The sequence below is a fragment of the Momordica charantia genome, assembly GCF_013281855.1.
Source record: "Momordica charantia cultivar OHB3-1 chromosome 8 unlocalized genomic scaffold, Mcharantia_2.0 BLBB01000008.1, whole genome shotgun sequence".
NCBI classification, from domain to species: Eukaryota; Viridiplantae; Streptophyta; class Magnoliopsida; order Cucurbitales; family Cucurbitaceae; genus Momordica; species Momordica charantia.
The window spans coordinates 25,299,691-25,320,662 of NW_028275166.1; the positions used below are offsets into that span (position 1 = coordinate 25,299,691).

General features: G+C 28.9%; 2 protein-coding genes across 2 annotated transcripts; both read left to right on the top strand.

Annotated features, from left to right (window-relative positions):
- The first annotated feature begins 3,819 nt into the window (after positions 1-3,819).
- On the top strand, positions 3,820-5,628 carry LOC111022401 (Adenine nucleotide alpha hydrolases-like superfamily protein). The gene is made up of 4 exons (XM_022299568.2): positions 3,820-4,076; positions 4,195-4,304; positions 4,433-4,551; positions 5,480-5,628. The coding sequence occupies exons 1-4, from the start codon at positions 3,881-3,883 to the stop codon at positions 5,553-5,555; spliced, it is 501 nt and encodes a 166-aa protein (XP_022155260.2). The 5' UTR covers positions 3,820-3,880; the 3' UTR covers positions 5,556-5,628.
- A 4,438-nt stretch (positions 5,629-10,066) lies between these two features.
- LOC111022454 (small COPII coat GTPase SAR1A) lies at positions 10,067-12,311 on the top strand. The gene is made up of 3 exons (XM_022299629.2): positions 10,067-10,401; positions 10,592-10,723; positions 11,725-12,311. The coding sequence occupies exons 1-3, from the start codon at positions 10,273-10,275 to the stop codon at positions 12,043-12,045; spliced, it is 582 nt and encodes a 193-aa protein (XP_022155321.1). The 5' UTR covers positions 10,067-10,272; the 3' UTR covers positions 12,046-12,311.
- The last annotated feature ends 8,661 nt before the right edge of the window (positions 12,312-20,972 follow it).

A 20,972-nucleotide genomic window follows, 5' to 3' on the forward strand; every position in this document is an offset into this window, starting at 1 on the left:
TCATAGAAAATTAGCATTTCTTGTACGCAAATAACAAGAAGTCGAGAAAAGAGAAAATTATGAAAATAGTTTTGAAGCTTTTTTATTTTTTTTAATGATGATGAAAGTTGCCTAAAAAGGGCAAATTCAACAAAGCTACCAAAATATCAATATCGTGTTCAACGACATTAATACTTTTAAATTTATTTTATTTTGGTATCTAGACTTTTAAAGATGTATTTTAGTCTCTTAATTTTATGAAAAATAACCATTTTGATTCACGAATTTTTAAGGCATGTATTTTTAGTACAAAACTTTAAAAAATAATTATTTAGATCTATTAACTTTTAAAACGTCTATTTTAGATCTTAAACTAAAAAAATTATGATTATCCCGTCGCCTAATATTCCCCTAATACTCATTTGAGGCTCCTATATGTTCCAATTTCAAAATTATGGTACACATACTCGAAGTAAATGGTATCATACCGTTAACATTTGAAACCAGAATAAGAATCATAATCAAAATAGGTACTACTATTATTATTTTGCTAAATTATAAGTTTACCTCTAAATTTTGAGATTTGTGTCTAATAGATTTATTAAACTTTTAATGTTAGATTTAATGTGTCAATGAACTTTAAAAAAAATATTTAATCTCCGTATCTAGTAAATAAAAAATCTTTTAAACAAAAGATTAAAAATTTAAGAATATGTTGATTAGACACGTCATTGAAACCTACTAGAGACCCCTCTAACCCAATTTGCAATGTTTTATTATTATTTATTATTACTCAGAGATTAAAATAGATATTTTGAGAGTTGGAAAACTAAAATTAATTTATAAAAAAATAATCCCAGTGATGCTTCATTAATAATTTAACGAAACTTATCTGTACAATAATATCTCCTCTCCAAGGTCCAAGGATTTTCTAGTGTCTCAATCATAATGTGTGCACTTTTTTATCACTCATTTTTCTCAAATTTACGCTTTCTGCACTCTTCAATTATTTGATTGTAATGTTTTATTCTCCTCATCCGTGACGTAAAATTTTAAATTTTCCAATATCTTATATATTTTTAACATAAACATTTTTAAATATTTTAATTTTAGCTTAACTGAATATAACTCAACGAATTAAAGTATCTAAAGCTTGTGAGTTTGAGTCTCCACCTCCACATATTGTACTAAAAAAATCATTTTAACTTTAAAAATGAGGTAGTATAGGAGAAAATCCATCATTATTATTACCCTATTCAGTGTAGGGAGTAAATTTTAATTTTAAACTTTCATGAATTAATCCCAAATTAAAATAAGTGAAATGAAATTAAACGTCTACAAAATTTGAGTATTAATGATAATTTTTGTCGGTATTAATTTTTTTAATACAATATGTGGAGTGGAAATTCGAATTCACAACCTTTAGAGAGAGATGTCTCGATCAGTTGAGCTATATTCAATTTAATTAGTATTAATTTTTCTAATCGTATTAGATACTATTTGGTGAATTTGATATTTTTATTGTAAAGTTGAGACACTTTCTCACCTGCTCGTAACTAAATTTGATTTTTTAAAAAATATTTATTGAGTTAGGTTGTAATAAGATTTTAATTTAATTTTGTATACATATTAATTTCACTGGTTCTTCAGGTGTTTTTTTTTCTTTTTTTCTTTTCTCCAACCCACTTGTTGTACTACACAAGTTTTTTTTTTTTCATTTTTTTTAACAATTCAATACAATTCGTTCTAAAAGAAAAAAAAATCAATTAAATTAAAATTCAAGGAATAAAAATAAATAAAACTAGAAACATTATCTTTGACTAACGGGTCATCTATCAAAAAAAAAAGATACAAGTATGCATTATTTTATCACATCTACATCAACAATTATTTTAAAGATCTCATGGTATTTGAACAAAGAAGATTATACCAAAAAAAACAATAAATAAGGTTTATCATCAGTTGTTTCTTAGTTTATTGATTTCAAAAGAAACATAAGTATTTTGGTAATTATTCATGTTTCTCGTTTTTTCATTTTAAAAAACGTTTTTAAATTTTTGTATAAATTTCGAAAATACAATTTTAGAAACAACAAACTCAGATTCTTAGTTTCTAATTTCTATCTAAAATATGGAAGAAAATATTATTTTATTATTTTTTTAAATATAAAAATAAAAAATAATTAATTTTAAAATTAAATTTCATATAAAAATTTTGCCTTTCTTATTCTAAAAGTTCATAACAAGAAACAAGGAGGATTACCCGACTTACTTTAGTTTCTCTTATGACTTTAAAAGAACAAAAAATAACACATAATTACTAAAAATAATTCTATTTTTTCATTTAAAAAGAAAAAGAAAAGAACAAAAAACAAGAAATACACCGTTACCAAACATATCCCAATAATTATTTGAATGAAATCTATCACGATGGGATTTTTATTCTTTTTCTTTTTTTGTCGGTAGTAATTTATTAAGATCAACATAAGACAGTGAATTGGGAGCCAATTGCTTTTCTCCATACGGAGATTCTACTTCTTCTTTTTTTTTTTTTTTTCCTTTTTTCACATTATTTCCTAATTCAAGATATTTTTAATTCTCTATAGATTTTCTTTTTGAGAACTTTTAGCTACACATATCGTATGGATATGTAAGACGTAATCAATCGTTGAGTTATTTTATTTCAGGGACCAAATACTAGTCTTAAATGTTGCAATTATCGTCCAATATATTTGACTCATATATTTTTAAAAATTTAAAGATTATTATGAATTTTCAAATTTATGTCTATGCTTTAACATGACATGTACTATTAAAAACAAGTCATAACTTAACATGTCGTAGTATAAAAGTTAAGAGTGTCAATCTGAATTTAACTCAACTAATTAGAATATTTATTAATGGTCCGTTCAAATCGTCATACCCAATCGTATGAAGTAAAATAAAAAAGAAAAATATATTTTAATAAGCTAGATGTATTTTAAACCGAATTTTTGGGCCCACTCATTTTTATTTTTTAACAAAGTGTTATACCCTTCCATACCATGTGATATCAAATCATATTTCATTAATCAAATAAACATATTACATTAAAAGAATATATATTATTTGAGTTATGTAAACTCAAGATTTCACAAAACACTATGTTAAAATATTCAACCATTTGATAATTATTTTTTATTTTTGAAAATTAAGCTTGTAAATATTATTTGTATGCATGTATTTCTTTGTTTTACACCTACTTTTTAAAAATCTAAGTTAAAATTCAAAAAAAAAAAAGTAGTTTTCTTTTTTCTAATTGGGCTAAAAGTTTTCTTTTTCTTAATTTTTTGGAATTGATGCCACAACCCAAGACTTCATGATAGGTGATATCATAAAGTCGAAGGCCGTTACCACTACACCGTCCCAACTAAAAGTTCAAATGTGTTTTTAATAAATCTTAAAACATGTCAAAGCAAACTTAGCTCATCGATATTTAAGGTTTTATATTTTTTCAAATGGTAATTTTTTCACCTCACTTAACATTTTTTTTTTTAAATATTTAAAAAAATTATATAACAAAACAAATCAACGAAGAGGTGAAACTAATTTTTTTAAACTTGATATTTAGTAAGAACAGAAAGGAAAATAGTTATAAATAAACACAATTATCAAACTTGTAATTTAAGTTCATTTATACCGTAAGAAACCATTTTGGGTGGAATGAGTTAAGATCATGTGACTGATAATTGAATGGATTCAATGAAAATTATAGATTTAGCCCTAAAACAAAAATGGATTCCGCTGTCTCATCCAGATCTTGAGGCCAAGGAAACTTCTGGACGCCATATAAATACATCAGTTGGGGGTTTTATTAACTCAATAAAATTACAGTAAATCCTCCGGAAGCTAATTGGGCGGCGATGGAACTGGAAGGGGCGAAATCGTCGAAGGCGACGGGGCAGAGGATCGTGGTGGCGGTGGACGAGAGCGAGGAGAGTATGCTCGCCTTGCAATGGTGTCTCTCAAATCTCACTTCTCACGACACCAAAAACACTCTCGTTCTCCTCTATGTCAAGCCTTCTCCCGCCATCTCCATCTCCTCCTTCGATGCGCCTGGTCAGATTCAGATTCCGATTCCGATCACTAATTTTCCTCGCATCGGAGATATATTTGTGGTGATTGATTCTGATTGATTTTTTTTTTTTTTTGGCGATTTTTATGTATTGAAATGAAGGTTATGTGTTCTCGAACGATGTGATTTCGGCCATGGAAAAGCAGAGCAAGGATTTGGTTAGGTCGGTGATGAAGAGAGCTGAAGCGGTTTTTGTGAATTTCAACACTAACGTAATTAATCGAATCAACAATCTCTCATCTCGCTCTCTGTGATCTTCTGGCTTGTTTGTCTGTGATCTGTGATCTGTGATCTGTGTTTGTTATTTTATGAGCGGCATTTTTTCGAACACCTGATGCAGGTAAATTTAGAGAGAGTAGTGGGGACGGGAGATGCCAAGAACGTGATATGCCGCACAGTGGAGAAGATTGGAGCCGATACCTTGGTAATGGGATGCCATGGCTATGGCTTCTTCAAGAGGTGCGTATCTCCAAGTTTTGATTTATATACATTTTTTCTTGGGTTAGACTAGAAATTTAGAAGTTTTCAGTCTACTGATTTTTAAGTTTGTGTTAAATAGTATCTAATAGACAGACGGGCTTTAAATAGTTACCTAAACTTAAAAAATGTTTAATAAATTTCGTGCCCAATCTTCGCTCCAATCTGGATCTACTAATTCCCTAAACTTAAAAATGTTAATAGGCTCTAATCTTTCAATTTTGTGTAACCATTGTTCTTCAATATTAAAGATAAATGACAAAATAAAGTAGCCATAAAATGAAGTAAAACATGTAAACCTCCAGCCATCTTTTTTGTCATAAATTGAATGGTTTGCCATATTAGTAGAATAATGTGGGGCCCTTGAAATAAAAATAAAATATTTATAAATTGAATGAATAAATACTACTTTCTTAAAAGTCATTTAGCCTACTTTAAAAAAGTGACAATTTTGATCTACTCATTTTCATTTTTATTTCATTTCGATCAAAATTTAACATGAAACTTCTAAATTTTTTGAATGTAAATTTGTATAATAAATAAGTTGTAAGTATAAGGATTGAAATAAATAAAATCAAATTTACAATGACCAAAATAATAAAAATGGTAAGTACAGGAACTAGGATAAATAAAAGTTAGAATTACCATGGATAAATAATATTTTACCAATAATATCAATGATGTGTCAAATCGTGAATGGAATAGATAGATATTATTTTGCTTTACATTGTCTCATATGAATCAATATTTATACTATCAGCTTTTACATGGAACTATGATTGGAAATTTAATTCAGATTCTAGGGGTGGAATTGAAGCTAAAGTAATGTCTAGTTCAAAATTAAACCTTAAATACAAGGGTCTTAAATTATGTTGTGTAACACATTTTGTTGGTTTATTGGGGGTTGCAGGGCGTTGCTTGGAAGTGTGAGCGATCACTGCGCCAAATATGCCAAGTGTCCTGTGGTTATTGTGAAGCATCCTTAAGATTTCTCGAGAGAGCTCGATTTCATAATGCATATTTAAGAAGTAAATAATTTAAATGGAACTTAATTTGCTATGTCTTTAAGTTTTGTTCCCAAATAATTGAAATTAGCTTAGGTTAATTGCTTGAAATTTTAGTATCAAGATATTAATCAAGAAGGTACGGTATGGGATGAATTTTTAAATGGAACATTTTAAAGTTAATTAAAATCAATGATCAGAGGACAAAAGAAAATAATTGAAACCAAAATGAATAAAAGGACGAAATGGACCTATCGGAACTATGAAGATTGAAGATCAATTAAATTATTGACAAAAAAACAAAGAGGGGTTTAAGGTGGGGCCCAATAACATTATTAGAATGATATAATTGGAGTGAAAGTTTAAAGAATAGCAATTCAATTGCCAAATTATTGAAATAATAAATCAATTAGTCCGTGATTTAAACAGACTTTTTCTTATTATTATTGATTATTCGTATATCGACTAAAATAATTGACGTAAGCATGGTTGGTCATGACATCATTTATAAGGAGAAAAAGTAAGATTTATTAAAAGAAATATAATAAAATTATAATTAGAGAAAACCATCCACTACATGGAAATATAAGAATATTTGTCCCATCTTCTTTGTATCTTTTGCTATTTGTTGAACTAAAAAACAGGTATATCTATCAGCAAACATTAACTCCTCCATGAGGGAACTCATTCTTCATTCTCTACTTTTGTTGTATTAAAAAAAAAAAGAGGGATATATCAACTAAAATTTACCCTAATTTAAATCAAAACATTCGCATCAATTCTTGCACTTATTATGAATTTTTTTTTTTTTTTGATATTCTTCTCGAATCATAATTCGGACATGATTTTCATATGTTTTAGGAGTTGTGTACTCCGATATTATTAGAAAAATAACTTAATTTCTTCTCGATAGTTTAGTCGTTATGTTTTACAAGTTGTGTACTATGATATTACTAGAAAAGTAACTTAATTTAGTCATTAATTCTAACAAGCTATGACTTCTTTGAATTGCTCTCAAACCAATTTCTTAAAAATTATCCTTGAATTTCTTTGGTTCTATTTTCCTTTAAATTAAGTCTACGAGTGAGGGTAAAGATTTAACTTTCGATCTTTAGTCAAATATATATATTTTAACAAGTTGAACTATGTTTACGGGTAAAAAAAATGCTATTCATCCTAAATTATTTGTCATGTTTTTTTTTTATTTTATTGAATTTTAACTTGCACCACCAAGACAAACAGAAAGGCGAATTTAGTTGCGTTCTCAACTTGCTCACCCAAGAACAATTTGGTCTTTTGCTTCATAAATGGTCCAGTACCTTCAGAAAACTTTCAAACACGCAAGTGACATTTAAGAATGATGCTATTAAGAATTTTTCTTTATCATTGGAATTTAAATGTAAATACAATAAAATTTATGGATTTTTTCAAACAATTTTATGGAATTTTTGAGCTAGTAGCTTATTATTATTATTAAAAATATTTGTAGATAGAGTTTTTAAAATAATAAAAGTATGGTTTAATTTTCATTTTAGTAGCTTTTAAGAAAAAAGAATTATCATTTCGGCCCTCATGATTTGAGTTTTATTTTAGTGGTCATGTGATTTGTGAATTTAGGTTGGATGTCTTTTTTGAATTTTTTTTTTCTTTTAGTAAAACAATTTTTTATAAGTACATTTTTTTTTTTAGTATTAATTAAGTGCCTACAATAAAAGTACTTTAACGGGGTTTTAAATTTATTTTCATAGTGCATTATACAACTTATTTAATCAGTAAAATGATGAACACCATGAACCTCGACTTGGACATTAGGATGATCTGACAGGTGAGCTAGAGTAGACCAGACAGGTGACCTGCAAGACAAAGAACACCCTGATGCCAAAGTCAGGAACAATCCGAAATGCTTTTTAGAGAGAAAAGGGATGTTCGCATACCTCAAAACAAGAGTGAATGTGATCTATCTATAGGCAACTTCCCTAACAATCTTTCCGACAGCGCTTCAACGACCCTTTAAGATTGCCATGAATCGTGGCGCACTGTCGTGGAGTCTGTCGGAACCCGAGACTGACCCGAGGTGAAGCTAGGCGGTTCGTCTTAATAAATGAGAATGAGCCTTCAGGAAGCTTGGTCGGCTCCGCCACACAAGACATCGGCTCAGCCACATAAATGAAACAGAGGCAATGAAACTTCAAGCTTATAGATGGAGGCCATGTGTACTTCTTATCATCCAATCATCATATACCAAGTGTAAGGTGAGAATCGCAACTAAATATTATGATATTTTTATAAAGTGCTTTTATTTATTATTTTTTTGGTAGAGTATTTTTACTTGACTAAAACAATCTTGGGTACTATTTTAAAGTCATTTCAAATCGCATTATTATAGACTTTATTTTTTGGTAAAATCTTTCAAAATATTTATACCAAGGTTAACATATTTCTTATGTGAGACGTTTCGTGGTGGAAAGATGCAACGAAATGGTGTTTAATATGTAAATAACAAATGCATTGCTTGTATTGGATAATAATAATTTATTAATCATTGATTGGTTTAATGATAGCAAATTTGTCTTTTATTTTTTTATTTTACTTTTTTTCTACCATCAATCAATAAAATATTTTTTTGTTGAGCTGAATATTTATTGAGATAATCACCTCCAAAAATTGTATTTCCAACTAATTTAGATGAATTAAAATCATTTTATTTTTATATTGTAATGTTAAAGGCTAAATTAAACTTTTATTTAAAAAAAAATTTATCTCAACCATCCTATTCTTTATTTTTCTGGCTCAAAAAGTCAACTTTTTATTTGTATTTTGGATAATTATACTTTTAACTATAATCTAAGAATAAAAATTTTATTGTTAGGAAAGACCAGTCATCCTAGAAAATACAACACAACTAGAAAATGATTTTCAAAGTAATTGATATTTTAATTGTTTTAATAAAAATCTTACCTGAACTATTTAATTAAAAATCTTGTCAAACAAGTTTTTTGCATAAAAAAATCTTAAAGACAACATTACGATTAAATCACTTTTGAGTACATAAAGCATGAATTAGATATAAATTAGTGACCAAAAAGTGCAAATTGATGGTGTTATGATTGGGACATTGGTGTTGTTCAATCCTTCCGGATGAGATATCATTGTAGGGATATATGTGTAATTACAATTAAATTATTTCTAAAATAATAGTAAAATTTAAATTATAGTGTTTTTTAGTCGAAGCAGATGTAGTGATGGGATTCTTTTAACCTGCCCTTCAGTTATGCTTGGATTGCTTATTTATTTTATTTTAGTTTTTAAAAATTTAAATATATATATATATATATTTAGTACATTACATGGGACGGAAGATCAAACTCGCAACCTCTCGTCACTGAGTTGTGCTCGCTTTAACAAAAATTTAAATATAATTAAATTATATATTTAGTTCTAAATTTTTAAATTTTTGTTTATTTTTATTTTTTTATATCCACGAGTGTTTGTGCCAGCTTACGCGTATCTTGACTAATCTCATGGGGCATCTGCCTTACCCGTAGGTGGCCATCATGAGATTTGAACTCATTTCCTCTTAATTAAACCTAGTCTTTTTAGACCAATGAGACATCCATGATGGTTAAATTTTTGTTTATTTAATCTTTATAGTTGTTTAAAAAATTTATAAGATACCCTTGACCTTTTAATTTTGTATCTATTAAGTCATTAAATATCTAAATCTACTGGTACTAAAAAAAAATATTCTACATCTACTCGAAATCAACTTATCATGTAATCCTTAAATAATAAACTCATCATGTCACGTAAGTATTAAATTGATAAGTTAACGATATGGATCTATTAAATAAAAAATCGAAAATTTAAGAAACATATTAGACAAAAAAATATTGAAGGAAACTGAAACATTGTGATCGGTAGTTTTATACATTTATGATAAATTACAAAATGCATTTTAAACCTATATCTAATGGTTATCAGAGGCACATAGATATCAAATATAAAAATATTTGGGCGCTTAGTAATCAACATTCATCTTTTGTTGACTGCCATTAAATTTTTGACAAATAGAAGAAAGAAATGCATAACAAATTATAATTTCTTTTACTGTTTTTCAAAAGATTAAAAAGATGCTAAAAATTGGTGTTTAGCACAAAGGTTTGTGTTGACCCGTGATCAGTACACCTAAGTATTTTTCTTTCGAAGAATATACATCAAATAATTATTGTGGGAAGCTATACTTGAAGTATGGAATGGAAAGATTATGACCTATCAGATACTTTCAACGTTAAGTTAAGATATCAAATTGTAATTACGCTAAGCATAATCCAATTAGTTAAAGACGTAATAGTGATATTTGGGCAGTGAAAAGAAATTGTAATTTTAAAATGTCATATTATAATATATAATATATATATTAATACGTCATAAACTATGTTGAAACAATAAAAGAACAAAAGGTCAGTGGTGTGTGATTTGGAATTACAATTAAAAATTAAAATTACACCACCGAACAAAAGCTGTATTTTCAATCCCTTCCGTATTCTCACCTCTGCATCCGAAATTCCTCTCTGAGTGGATCGGAGATCGGAGACCACAAATTTTCATCTTCTTTTCCCTCCGATTCTTCGTCTTCATCCTCATCGGCGACCTAGATCCCTTCCAATTTCCCTCCGATCTGCTTCAATCGCCTCCGCCAATGTTCCTCATTGACTGGTTCTACGGAGTATTGGCCTCCCTCGGCCTCTGGCAGAAGGAGGCCAAGATCTTGTTCCTCGGCCTCGATAATGCCGGAAAGACCACCCTTCTCCACATGTTGAAGGACGAGGTCTGTTTTCTTTCTTCTTTTTTGTGTGTGTTCGATTTCAGTTTTTACCTGTGGATTTTGTGAGTTTAGATTTTGGGGGAAACGATGTGGTTTGCTGTTAATCCGTGAGGAAATGTTTCTGGATTTTGATGTGTTTGTCATGGTGTGGCTCGGTTATTGTTTCTTCTGTTTGGTTTGGTTTCGTTTGTAGAGGCTAGTTCAGCACCAGCCTACCCAGTACCCGACGTCGGAGGAGTTGAGTATTGGAAAAATCAAATTCAAGGCCTTTGATTTGGGAGGACATCAAATTGCTCGTAGAGTCTGGAAGGATTACTATGCTAAGGTAACGTTCTTTAGGAGTCAAGATGATTCTATTTACATTTTCGTTTGTATTCTTTGCTATCTCTGTTGAGGAGCAGTTTACTACGAAATCATTGAAATGGAAAAGAATTGTTTCTTGGAGCTCGTACTTTCTAGCAATTGTTATATGTTTTCAGATTAGAATTATGTTTGATTCCCAACCAATGGCAAGAAATCCCTGGGTACAGTGTCATGACCTTAATATTTGATATATTTTGTATAATTATGCTCCAGTAGTTCTTTATTTCTTGCTAAAATCTGCAAGTTGATATATGGTAGAAGATTATTTAGCAAAATATAATGGACTTCCTGGGTTGCATTCCATCTATTAGGCTTACAATTATGTCCTTACACCCTTCCCCTTCCATTGATGCGGCATGGGTCTGGGTTCCTTTCAGTTGTCCACTGAGTTCAATTATCTGATAGGTTCAAAATGAAAGAACAATGACATTAGTTCCTTTGTTTTTTTTTTTCCTTTGGTTGTAATACATCAAATTTATCTTGAGATGCATATTCCTCTGCTCAGTTTTGGCACTCTTCCATCTCTGTTGTTTATCTTATCTTATTTCTCGTTGTATCGATATTCAGCTTTAATCGAACTTTTTTAAAAGTCTCTTGTTATCAATAATTTGCTTATCTGCCACAGGGACCCTGAAAATTAAACATCTAGTAGTAATTGCAGGGAAGTACAATTAACATGGTTTAGTGTAAGCATTTTAAAAAGTGTATACATGATATACTGAACTCTGCTGCTGAATGGATCCTAACAAGTAGCTAAATCCTTCAAACTATGGTCGGTCTGGTTGATTTTCTCTTTTTCTGAAGCAAGATATCATATTGTGGCGTAGATTTTGTAGCCTGTTGGTGTTTGATTTCCCCCCATTTGTGCTGTAACGGATTTTGATGGATCTTGGTCATCTTTATGGTTTTAGGCTCAAGTACATTGCCGTGGCTTCTAATTCTAAATGAAAATTGATATCACAGGTAGATGCTGTCGTGTACCTGGTCGATGCCTTTGACAAAGAGAGGTTCGCAGAATCGAAAAAGGAACTTGATGCTCTTCTCTCTGATGAGTCTCTTGCTACCGTGCCATTCCTTATATTGGGCAACAAGATCGACATTCCTTACGCTGCCTCAGAGGACGAATTGCGCTACCACCTTGGTTTGACCAACTTCACCACTGGCAAGGGAAAGGTAAATCTGGCTGATTCGAACGTACGCCCATTAGAGGTATTCATGTGCAGTATCGTTCGCAAAATGGGTTACGGCGATGGTTTCAAGTGGATGTCCCAATATATCAAGTAGTTAAGATCGACCAGGTATGTCCTACGGTTTTGTGAACCGATGAAATCCCAGCGTCCCAAGCCCCCAGAGTCCTCAACGTACTGATTGCAGTTTGATATTCAGTGTGTTTATAGGGGCTTTGAATTGGACTTTTTTGCTTTCAGATGATGTGTGGAAGGAGGTATTAATGCTTGCTTTGTAAAATTCACTTCCTGCCTCAACTTTATTATTTTTAACATTCTTATCTCTTGTTATTCATCTAACTCGGTTAGGATGAGTTTTTCTAATTTGTTGATCATCAACACTGGACTTTGAGGGCATGGATGAATATTAGGTTAAAAAATTATTTAGGAGTTCTAAATAAGAAAATCATGGCTTATTGGGAAGACTGTTTCCAAAACAGTTTTATGTTTCTTTGGAAGAATAATTCAGTGATGAACTATTTCATGTTTGGCTAACTTTTTATTAGAAATCCTGTTTTTTCTTTTTTCCCTTTCTTTTCTTGTTTATTTTCACAATGATGTGAAACCAATGTGGAAGATATCAGTCGCGTCGTGTTAAGTTCGATAGTCGAGCTTATCAATGTAAATTTATAAGTTTGTTATAAATTTACTAACCAAAGATTACAAGTTTGTTAATTTTCCCGGCGACGTAAACTAATGGATCATGTATTTAGGCTTATGAAGTTCACTTTTTATGTATATCACCAACATTTATGTATTATAATGAATCTACAAACCGTATATAAAAGTTACACAATTTAGGTTTCTATAAATATTGTTGTACAATTCAAACACATTTGTCTAACTAGACAGATTCAGACCGCTTAATCCAACTTCAAACCATCCCATTCCCATTAAATTTATATTATTCAACATTGATAATTAATGCTCTCCTTGATTTATTTTTTTGGAAATTATGGCGGTTTGTTCGCAATTTTTTCTTTGGTATATTTTTACCATTTTTCAAAAATACATTTGAAATATTAGTCAAATTTTAAAATTAAAAAGGTTAAAATATTATTTTGGTTCTTGTACTCTACTTTGGCTCATTTTAGTTTCTATATTTTCAAAATGTTTATTTTGGTCTCTGTACTTTTAAAAAATGACAATTTTTCGTCTCTATTTACAAACATTTAAGACAAATTCTATGCATAATGAAAACTCTTTAATATAAAATAATAATTACATTTCAAGAACTATATTGAGTGGTATTGTGTTGGAATTATGATAGAAAAAATGAGATTAAAAATAAAATTAAGAGACCAAAATAGTCACTTTTAAAAGTACAAATCAAAACAGTATTTTAACCAAATAAAAATAAGTTTTCATAAATTACTTTTTTTTTAGTTTTTAAAATTTGAGTTAGATTTTAAAAAACAATTTCAAATAGTAGATGTAAAACAAAGAAAATCGGTGAAAGTATAATTTACAACTTAATTTTTAAAAAACATAAATCCAAAAAAAAAATGATTATCGAATAGAGTTAAAATATTTGGAAGTGGATTGACGGATCCAAAGACTTTTTCAAGTTACAAAAATAGCTTTGAAGTTTATCCTATATTTAAAAAATATTCCTATCCACTACTTTTTTTTAATAAATTTTGTAGGGTCAGTTTTAGATAGATATGTTTTAACCCGTTGAGCTATGTTCTGGTTAATTTATCCATTATTCTTGAAAAACGTTTCAAACATACACTTTGAGCAATCGTTCGTGGTATAATATGAAACAATGTGACAATTAATGTAGAAGTTTGTCTTGATTAAGTACGAAAAGAAAGAAAATATGGAATAATCCCTTTTTAGAGATAATATCTTGGGAGAGCTATTTTGAAATCTTAATTACATGAATGTCTTTAGGTTTCAAAATTTACACTTTTAGATATTTACAGTTTATTTTAATACCGTTTCTACCCTTATTTATTGCTTTTTATTTTATTATGATTTTTAAATTTTAAATATTTGAATATTTAATTTGTAATTATATTCATTTAATTCTTGTGGCCCCATTCAAAATTTCAACCTTAATTCCTCAAATCTCTCCTTTAGAAAAGATTTTTTTCTCACTAATTAACAACTTCCAATTTTGTTAAATGAATTAAATGCTGTCGATTCTCTTTCCTCGTTTGCTGTCGATTTTCTCCAGCCACCGTGCAAAGTCGATTTTCTTCACCGCTGTATTCGTTTCCAAGGTGCAAAGACGTCGGCTGCCAGACCTTCATTTTTCATCTTTAGGGCTTTTATGAACAAGGTATTTATTTCTTTTGCACGTTTCCAACGCCGTTCATTCCCGTTCATTCCCGTCGACATCTTTGCAGGTTTCCAACGCCGTTCATTGTACACCAAATCAACGAGGTATTGATTTCTTCTTCCCCCAGACACGTCCAAACCTTCAATTCTCGTCGCTGAATAAACTTTCTGTCGATGTCTTTGGACGTTTCCGACGTCGTGCAGCGTGTTCCTCGTCTCCTGTCCCCTTCTGTTTATACCATGGGTAATTAATAGTCTTCCGTTGAGATTGGTATATATGAGGATATATTTTATGTATGTGTACAGAAAATGGAAGTTCTAAACGTCTCACAGTGTGAGTATTCTTGATTATATTCGTATATATAGGTATATATTGTATATGTGAATATATCTTATATGTGTATACATATATCTTATAGTTATGTAGAAATGGTCCTCCATACCATTTGTAATTATTAGTCTTCCGTTAAGATTGGTATATATGGGGATATATTTTGTTTATGTGTATAGAAAATTGAAGTTCTAAATGTTTCATATTCTTAGTATTCCCTATTATATTCGTATATATAGGTATATATTGTATATGTGTATATATCTTATAGTTGTATACAAGATATAAACGCATATATCCTATAGTAATGTAGAAAGGGTCCTCCAAAACTGAAGTTTTAAACGTCTCATGGATGAAGCGAAAAAAGTTCTTAGATTTCGAATTTGGGAGATTTTTGGACGGGATTTTGAGATATTTTGGGAGGTTATGATTTCAATTTTGGAGAATTTAGGGTTTTGTTTTTAATGTTTTGGTGTTTTAATTTGTTTTGGAAAGTATCGTTAACCTAAAATTATGGGATCTAAATTATAATCTTCCAATTAATCAATTTTGTATATTAAAATGAATTTGTAAATACAAGAGGCTATTTAAGTAATTTATACGATGGGTACCCTCGATTGATAGATGACAAATGTGTAAATTCTATACATTCCCTCTTTTTATGTAATTAGGATCTTTAAATAGTCAATGTACTCATCCCTAATAAAAATTAAAGTTAAATTGGATAGACAATGGATAAAACAAACTTTCTTGACAATAGAAGAAGTAAGGGTAAAATTAAGACATTAATTGTCACCTTATTCCAAATTCTCCCGTGTCAACTTTTCGATCAAAGTATTAAAAATTGCTTATTCAAAATGAATTTTAAAAATATTTATGAAATATCACACATTTTAAAAAGTAAGGTGACGGAGGAAAAAAAAAGTCGAGTGGTTTGACGAATAAAATTTAATAGTTGGTATGATTAATTTATAATTGTTTTGGGAATGTAAAAGCTGATTAGGTAGCAAATCGGAGAAGATAATAAAGATTTTGGTTTTCATTTTCCAACAATAAAAAAATAATTATAAAAAAGAAAAGAAAAGAATTGTGGGGATGTTTCCAAGAAAACCTAATCAATCCCTACTCTTTTGCCTAGAAACTCACTTTCCCACAACTTGCCCTCCCTTTCCATTTTTTTTTTTTATTTTTTTTCCCTGAAATATAAAATATAAGTTTCCGACTAATAAAGTATTATTTACTTAATGGTATTTTGTTTTGAAAACTTTCAATTTGTACTTAATTTTTTAAAGTTTTCACTTATACTTTAATGTGTTTGAAAATTCTTAATGAGATTATTCTAAAAAAAAAAGGACTTAATTTTTATTAAAATTTTATATTAGTAACATAATGTACACATGGCATATCATGCTGCTTGAACATACATACTTATAAAATAAATTTCGTGATGGACAGATTGAATTTCATGTGACCATAATTTAAGATCCATTGACTTTTTTTTTTTAAAAAAAAACTTTTAACTGAAGACGTACCATTTTTAACCTGCTTAATTGAGAATGTTTTGTATGCTAATTGACAACATTAATAATTTTAAAAGATTTAAGGACTAAAACTAAAGTCAACCGAAAAGATTAGAGACTACTGAGGATGTTTTACTCTTTTTTTTTTTCTTTTCTATGTTTTTCTAAAAAGAAAGAACTGATTCTATTAAACTTTAGACTATATAATATCAATTTACATGAGCTAGAATATTTAAGTATTATTTGTGAGAGTATGCTCAATCCAACACTTATTTTTTAACTTTTATTGTTAGTTAAAGTTAGTTCCAAGACTTTACTAAATTTTATAACATTGTATGTAATCAATAGGGCATTGGGTGTGGGGGAGATTCCCAAAATCCACCACTCTAAGTTGATAGCTTTTTTTTTTTTTTTTTATAAAGTTGATAGATTTAGATTTGTTTCCATTCTCAACCATTATCTGCTGCTTTATGTTATTATGACATATATTAATCTTCCTAAAACTTTTTAACCCTGAAATTGGGATTGAGATAAACTTTATTGATTTGGGATGTGTTTGAGAGTGATAGTAGAAGAAATAATTTTGAAAAAAGAGATTTAAGAATAATTGATTTTCCAAAATCACCGTCGAAGTGATACATTAAAAATCAATTTTAAGTGATTTTATGTTTTTATAAAATTAATTTTTAAATTTACCGAACATGATCAATGAAAATGAGAGTAATTTTGTCATGCCAAAATCACTCTAAAAACACCCTTAAATAGGTACAAATGATCATTTTCATTTTTTTAAATGGTAAAGACACAAATTAATACAAGATGATTAGAGTGTGTATATTTCTATTTATCTGACTCTCTAAATTTTATATTTCTTTCTCTTCCGAACATTTATTGTTTCTCTCCCTCTCTTGATTTTCCTTAGGGATGTTCATTTTTGTTCCTGTGGGGATCCGTCTAAACGAGATAGGGATGGAGAAATTTTTTTCTGGTGCTAGCTCCCCATTCGCCATCCGTCCGCTTTATATTTATATACACTAAAAAAAATCATATTCTTCCCTACCTATCAAATATATAGAGGATTAAATCAGATAAATAAAGTTTTACAATTGAAAATTAATTAATTAATTAAAAATTTCCTTAAAAAATATTTAATTGAGAAATAATTCTAAAAATAAAAGAATAAAATGGGAAAAATCCCCGCAAAGAATCCTCGCCCGATCCCGCAAAATTCCCCACCCCTATTGAGTCAAACTCTTGATTTTGCCCTCATTATAAATTGAGGATTAAACTCCTAATTTTCACAAAGTAAAAAAAAAGAATGAAAGAGTAAAATTAATTAAGATTTATAAGCATGGATAGCCTAACATGTCTGTTAGCATTGTGGCAACCATTGCAACAAGTTAAGAATTCTTATCCCATATTTGAGCAAATAAGGTGTACCCCTAAGAGAACTAGAGCTAGAGCTATCCAAACTTTGATTTGAACTTTCAAGTTGAGCGATTTACTCTCTGAACTTAAAGAAGTGTTATATAAATTTATTAATGGTTGAGTTTTAATTATAATAATTTCATAAATTTGAGAGTGCAATTGCAACACCTCCTTGTAATTTAAAGTTTATGATTCAATGGTATAACATCTCTAGATCATAGGTGATTTTTGTGATTTTCAAATTGTAGTATTTGAGTTAAGTTTTTATTCAACGATTTCATATCTTAGCTTTAGGGAATTGCTCAAATTCAACGTTGATTGCAACCATTGTTATAATCTGTATATTAAGTTTCCATCGATATATTGACATTCAACATTTCTATATATCGAGTGGTGGATTCCCACCAGGATTCAATGTCAGGGACACAAATGCATATAAATATAATGGAAAAATATCAATTTAATTTACACCTTACAATTGGATAGTATTGTAATTTTCACCTTGAACTTGAAAATGTGCCACAAAATTTATCATTTGATATATTTTCATTTGAAAAATTGTTGAAAAAAAATATCATGTGACAAATGAATTAGAAAACACATTTTGTTGTATGAAAATAATTGATAAGATTTATAATAAATCGATATTAGACTTGTTCTAAATTGGTAAGGTTTAGCATAGTTATTTAATCGTGGATTTTATGCATTAATCAAACTTATTTTGAGAAACTTGATTTTTGTGTAAATGAGTATGTTTTTTAAAAAAATTCAAATTAATGGGTGAATTAGCATAAATTTAATAAAGAGATAAAAATTATAATATTGATCTAAATTTGGGATTATGAACTTAAATTTATTAAAAGAAATACATTCCACTGTCTACCTTTAACTAGACACATTCTCTCAAAAAAGAATTAAAATTACTTTTTTAAACAAAAGGAATTAAGCAAATATCGTTTTGTTGATAAAAATTACACTATATATTATATATTTGAAATCCAGGGGCACGTGCCCCTGGTCTCTTCGTAAATCCGCCCGTGCATATATGTGTGTTTGATATTAGCCTGAGAGGATGCGTGACATTAGCATGAGGGGATGTATTTCCATATTATATTTTTTTGACAAAATATAAAAGATATCAGCAAAATATCACTAATCTTTAATCTAGCTAAAGAGAGGTAAAAAAATTTTATTTATTAATTTACTAATTTAAATATTTATTATGGATTTGTTATTTTTGTAATTTTTCTACAAACATCTATCACATTAATATTGTATCAAAATTTCTTGAAATTTCTATAAAATTAAGACCTTGATATTTCCATAGAAGTTGGCATTTTAGGCTACATTTCATTGGTTATTTTGTATTTTTCCTAAATTGAAACCTCCAAGACCTTTTGAAATATTAATTTTAATTCATGTGTTTTTTAACCTTAATTCATTTTAGTTTCTGTTTTATTAAAAAGGTCGCTTCGGTCTCAATAATTTTAAAAATTACCATTTCTTCTATATTTAATTTTAACGTAACAAATTATTTAATATAAAGTCATGGTTGAAAATAAAATAAAAAATATGAAAGAATCAAAATGACCCCTAAAAGTACGGGCTGATGTTAACCATAAATATTTTAAAAATATAAAAACTAAAATAATTTAAAATTAAGAATACACCACTAAAGTAGTATTTTAATAAAATATATATAACTTTATTTACAGGCTGTGAAGCATAACCCAGAGCCCATAATTTCATATGGGCAGAAATAGAAGGAAGATAGGCATTAAAGAATACATTCCTTGGAAATGAAGCCACTTTGAAGTCAAAATTAATGGGGCTACTGTCTTACTCCCAGTCCAACTTGGCAAAGGACAGTGGGGCCCACTTTCCATTTTACCATCTTGCCCGTCACAAAATCTATTATTTACAGGAAAAAATATTTTAGTTAAATATTTTGTCAAATGCTTTTAATAAATTAAATTCAGTGCTCATAGTTATCCATTCTATTACTCTACTTTTAGCCCATCCCCCACTTAATTTCATAGAAAGAATACTACCAATCAAATACTAAATTTTCCGGAATGAAATATTATATTTATTTACCAAAACGAGCCTAGCATCCCATATATTTCCAACGAAGAAGTCGTGAATCCCATCTCCACTCCACATATCATACTAAAGAAATTATTATAATTATTTGGCATCACAATGCTATAGCATCTTAATTACTGTCAATCAGTTTGTAATTGGATAGTACGAAAATCCAACTTTATCATAAATACTCCTTAAAAAGCACGATATCACATATAGAGTAATAAGTATTTTTATTGCTTTGTTTTGATTGGATAGTTGATTAGGTGGATTAGACGTATGTTACGATAATTGAAGGTAACATCGCTAGATGAAGCCAATTATGCTACAAGATCGTGCATGATTGAAACTTATCTATATAAAAAAAAGGGTATTTGATATCGGTATGATATATTACTAAAGTCGTTATAAGTCCTGTGTTTGATAGAGTTTAGTAATAGTAGGAATTATATAATGATTTCTTTTTTATTCTCATTTATACAAGAGAGTAACAACATTGTGGTTATTACTAATTAAACATCGCTAGAAAGAATAGACAGACATACACAAATGATGAGGTTCGGGTACATTAATGCGACTAACTAGAATTTTAACTCAATAATGTGGTTACGAGAGTAGCTTTAGCTACAACTGAACATTGTGTGCAACTCTACCGTCGTAAATTGTTGCAATACTCCATAAGATATTGATAAGTTGACATAAAATCAGATAGTTAAGAATGTTTCTAAAGTCATTATTTACAAAAAATAATGGAAACATAATTCATAAATTAAATAATCACATGATTTTAATTATTTATATAGTCAATTTAAATATTCTAAAAGTTTTTTTTTTCATGTGACTTTTTTTCATTTATTTTTGTCTTCTCCAAGTTATCGTATTTTTCTAAAAAATATGCACTTTTTTTATTACCATGACCAATGAAAAACTAAGGCAAAGGATCACTAAAAATAACATTTCTAAAATCGAAGTAAAAATTCTATGTTACATTTTTAAAATTAATAATTAGGTCGAAACTAAAAGGATAATTGTGTCAGGTGTGAATTGTCAAGCACTTGCATTCAAATAATCTTAATTACCAACCATCTCATTGGTTTTTTCTTTACCAACTAAAAAAACTAAATGTATAATTTAATCTTTAATGTTTTAGAAATTTTAATGTTGGTTTATCAAGTTTTTGCAATTGTCACCATAGGTTGGATTACAATTTGTCAACCTGAACATAGCTTAGAGTTCAATTGATTAAGACATATGTTCGACAAAAAAATCGTGAATTCGGATTTTCACTCTCACATATTGTGGTAAAAAAAGAAAAAAAAAACCTTTGTGATCTCC

Bases quoted from the DNA above. Each gene is read 5' to 3' on its own strand.
- LOC111022401 (XM_022299568.2), top strand. From the start codon at position 3,881: ATGGAACTGGAAGGGGCGAAATCGTCGAAGGCGACGGGGCAGAGGATC. The intron at 4,077-4,194 runs GTCAGATTCAGA...ATTGAAATGAAG, and splicing joins CTCCTCCTTCGATGCGCCTG to GTTATGTGTTCTCGAACGAT. The intron at 4,552-5,479 runs GTGCGTATCTCC...TGGGGGTTGCAG, and splicing joins GGCTATGGCTTCTTCAAGAG to GGCGTTGCTTGGAAGTGTGA.
- LOC111022454 (XM_022299629.2), top strand. From the start codon at position 10,273: ATGTTCCTCATTGACTGGTTCTACGGAGTATTGGCCTCCCTCGGCCTC. The intron at 10,402-10,591 runs GTCTGTTTTCTT...TTTCGTTTGTAG, and splicing joins TCCACATGTTGAAGGACGAG to AGGCTAGTTCAGCACCAGCC. The intron at 10,724-11,724 runs GTAACGTTCTTT...TTGATATCACAG, and splicing joins GGAAGGATTACTATGCTAAG to GTAGATGCTGTCGTGTACCT.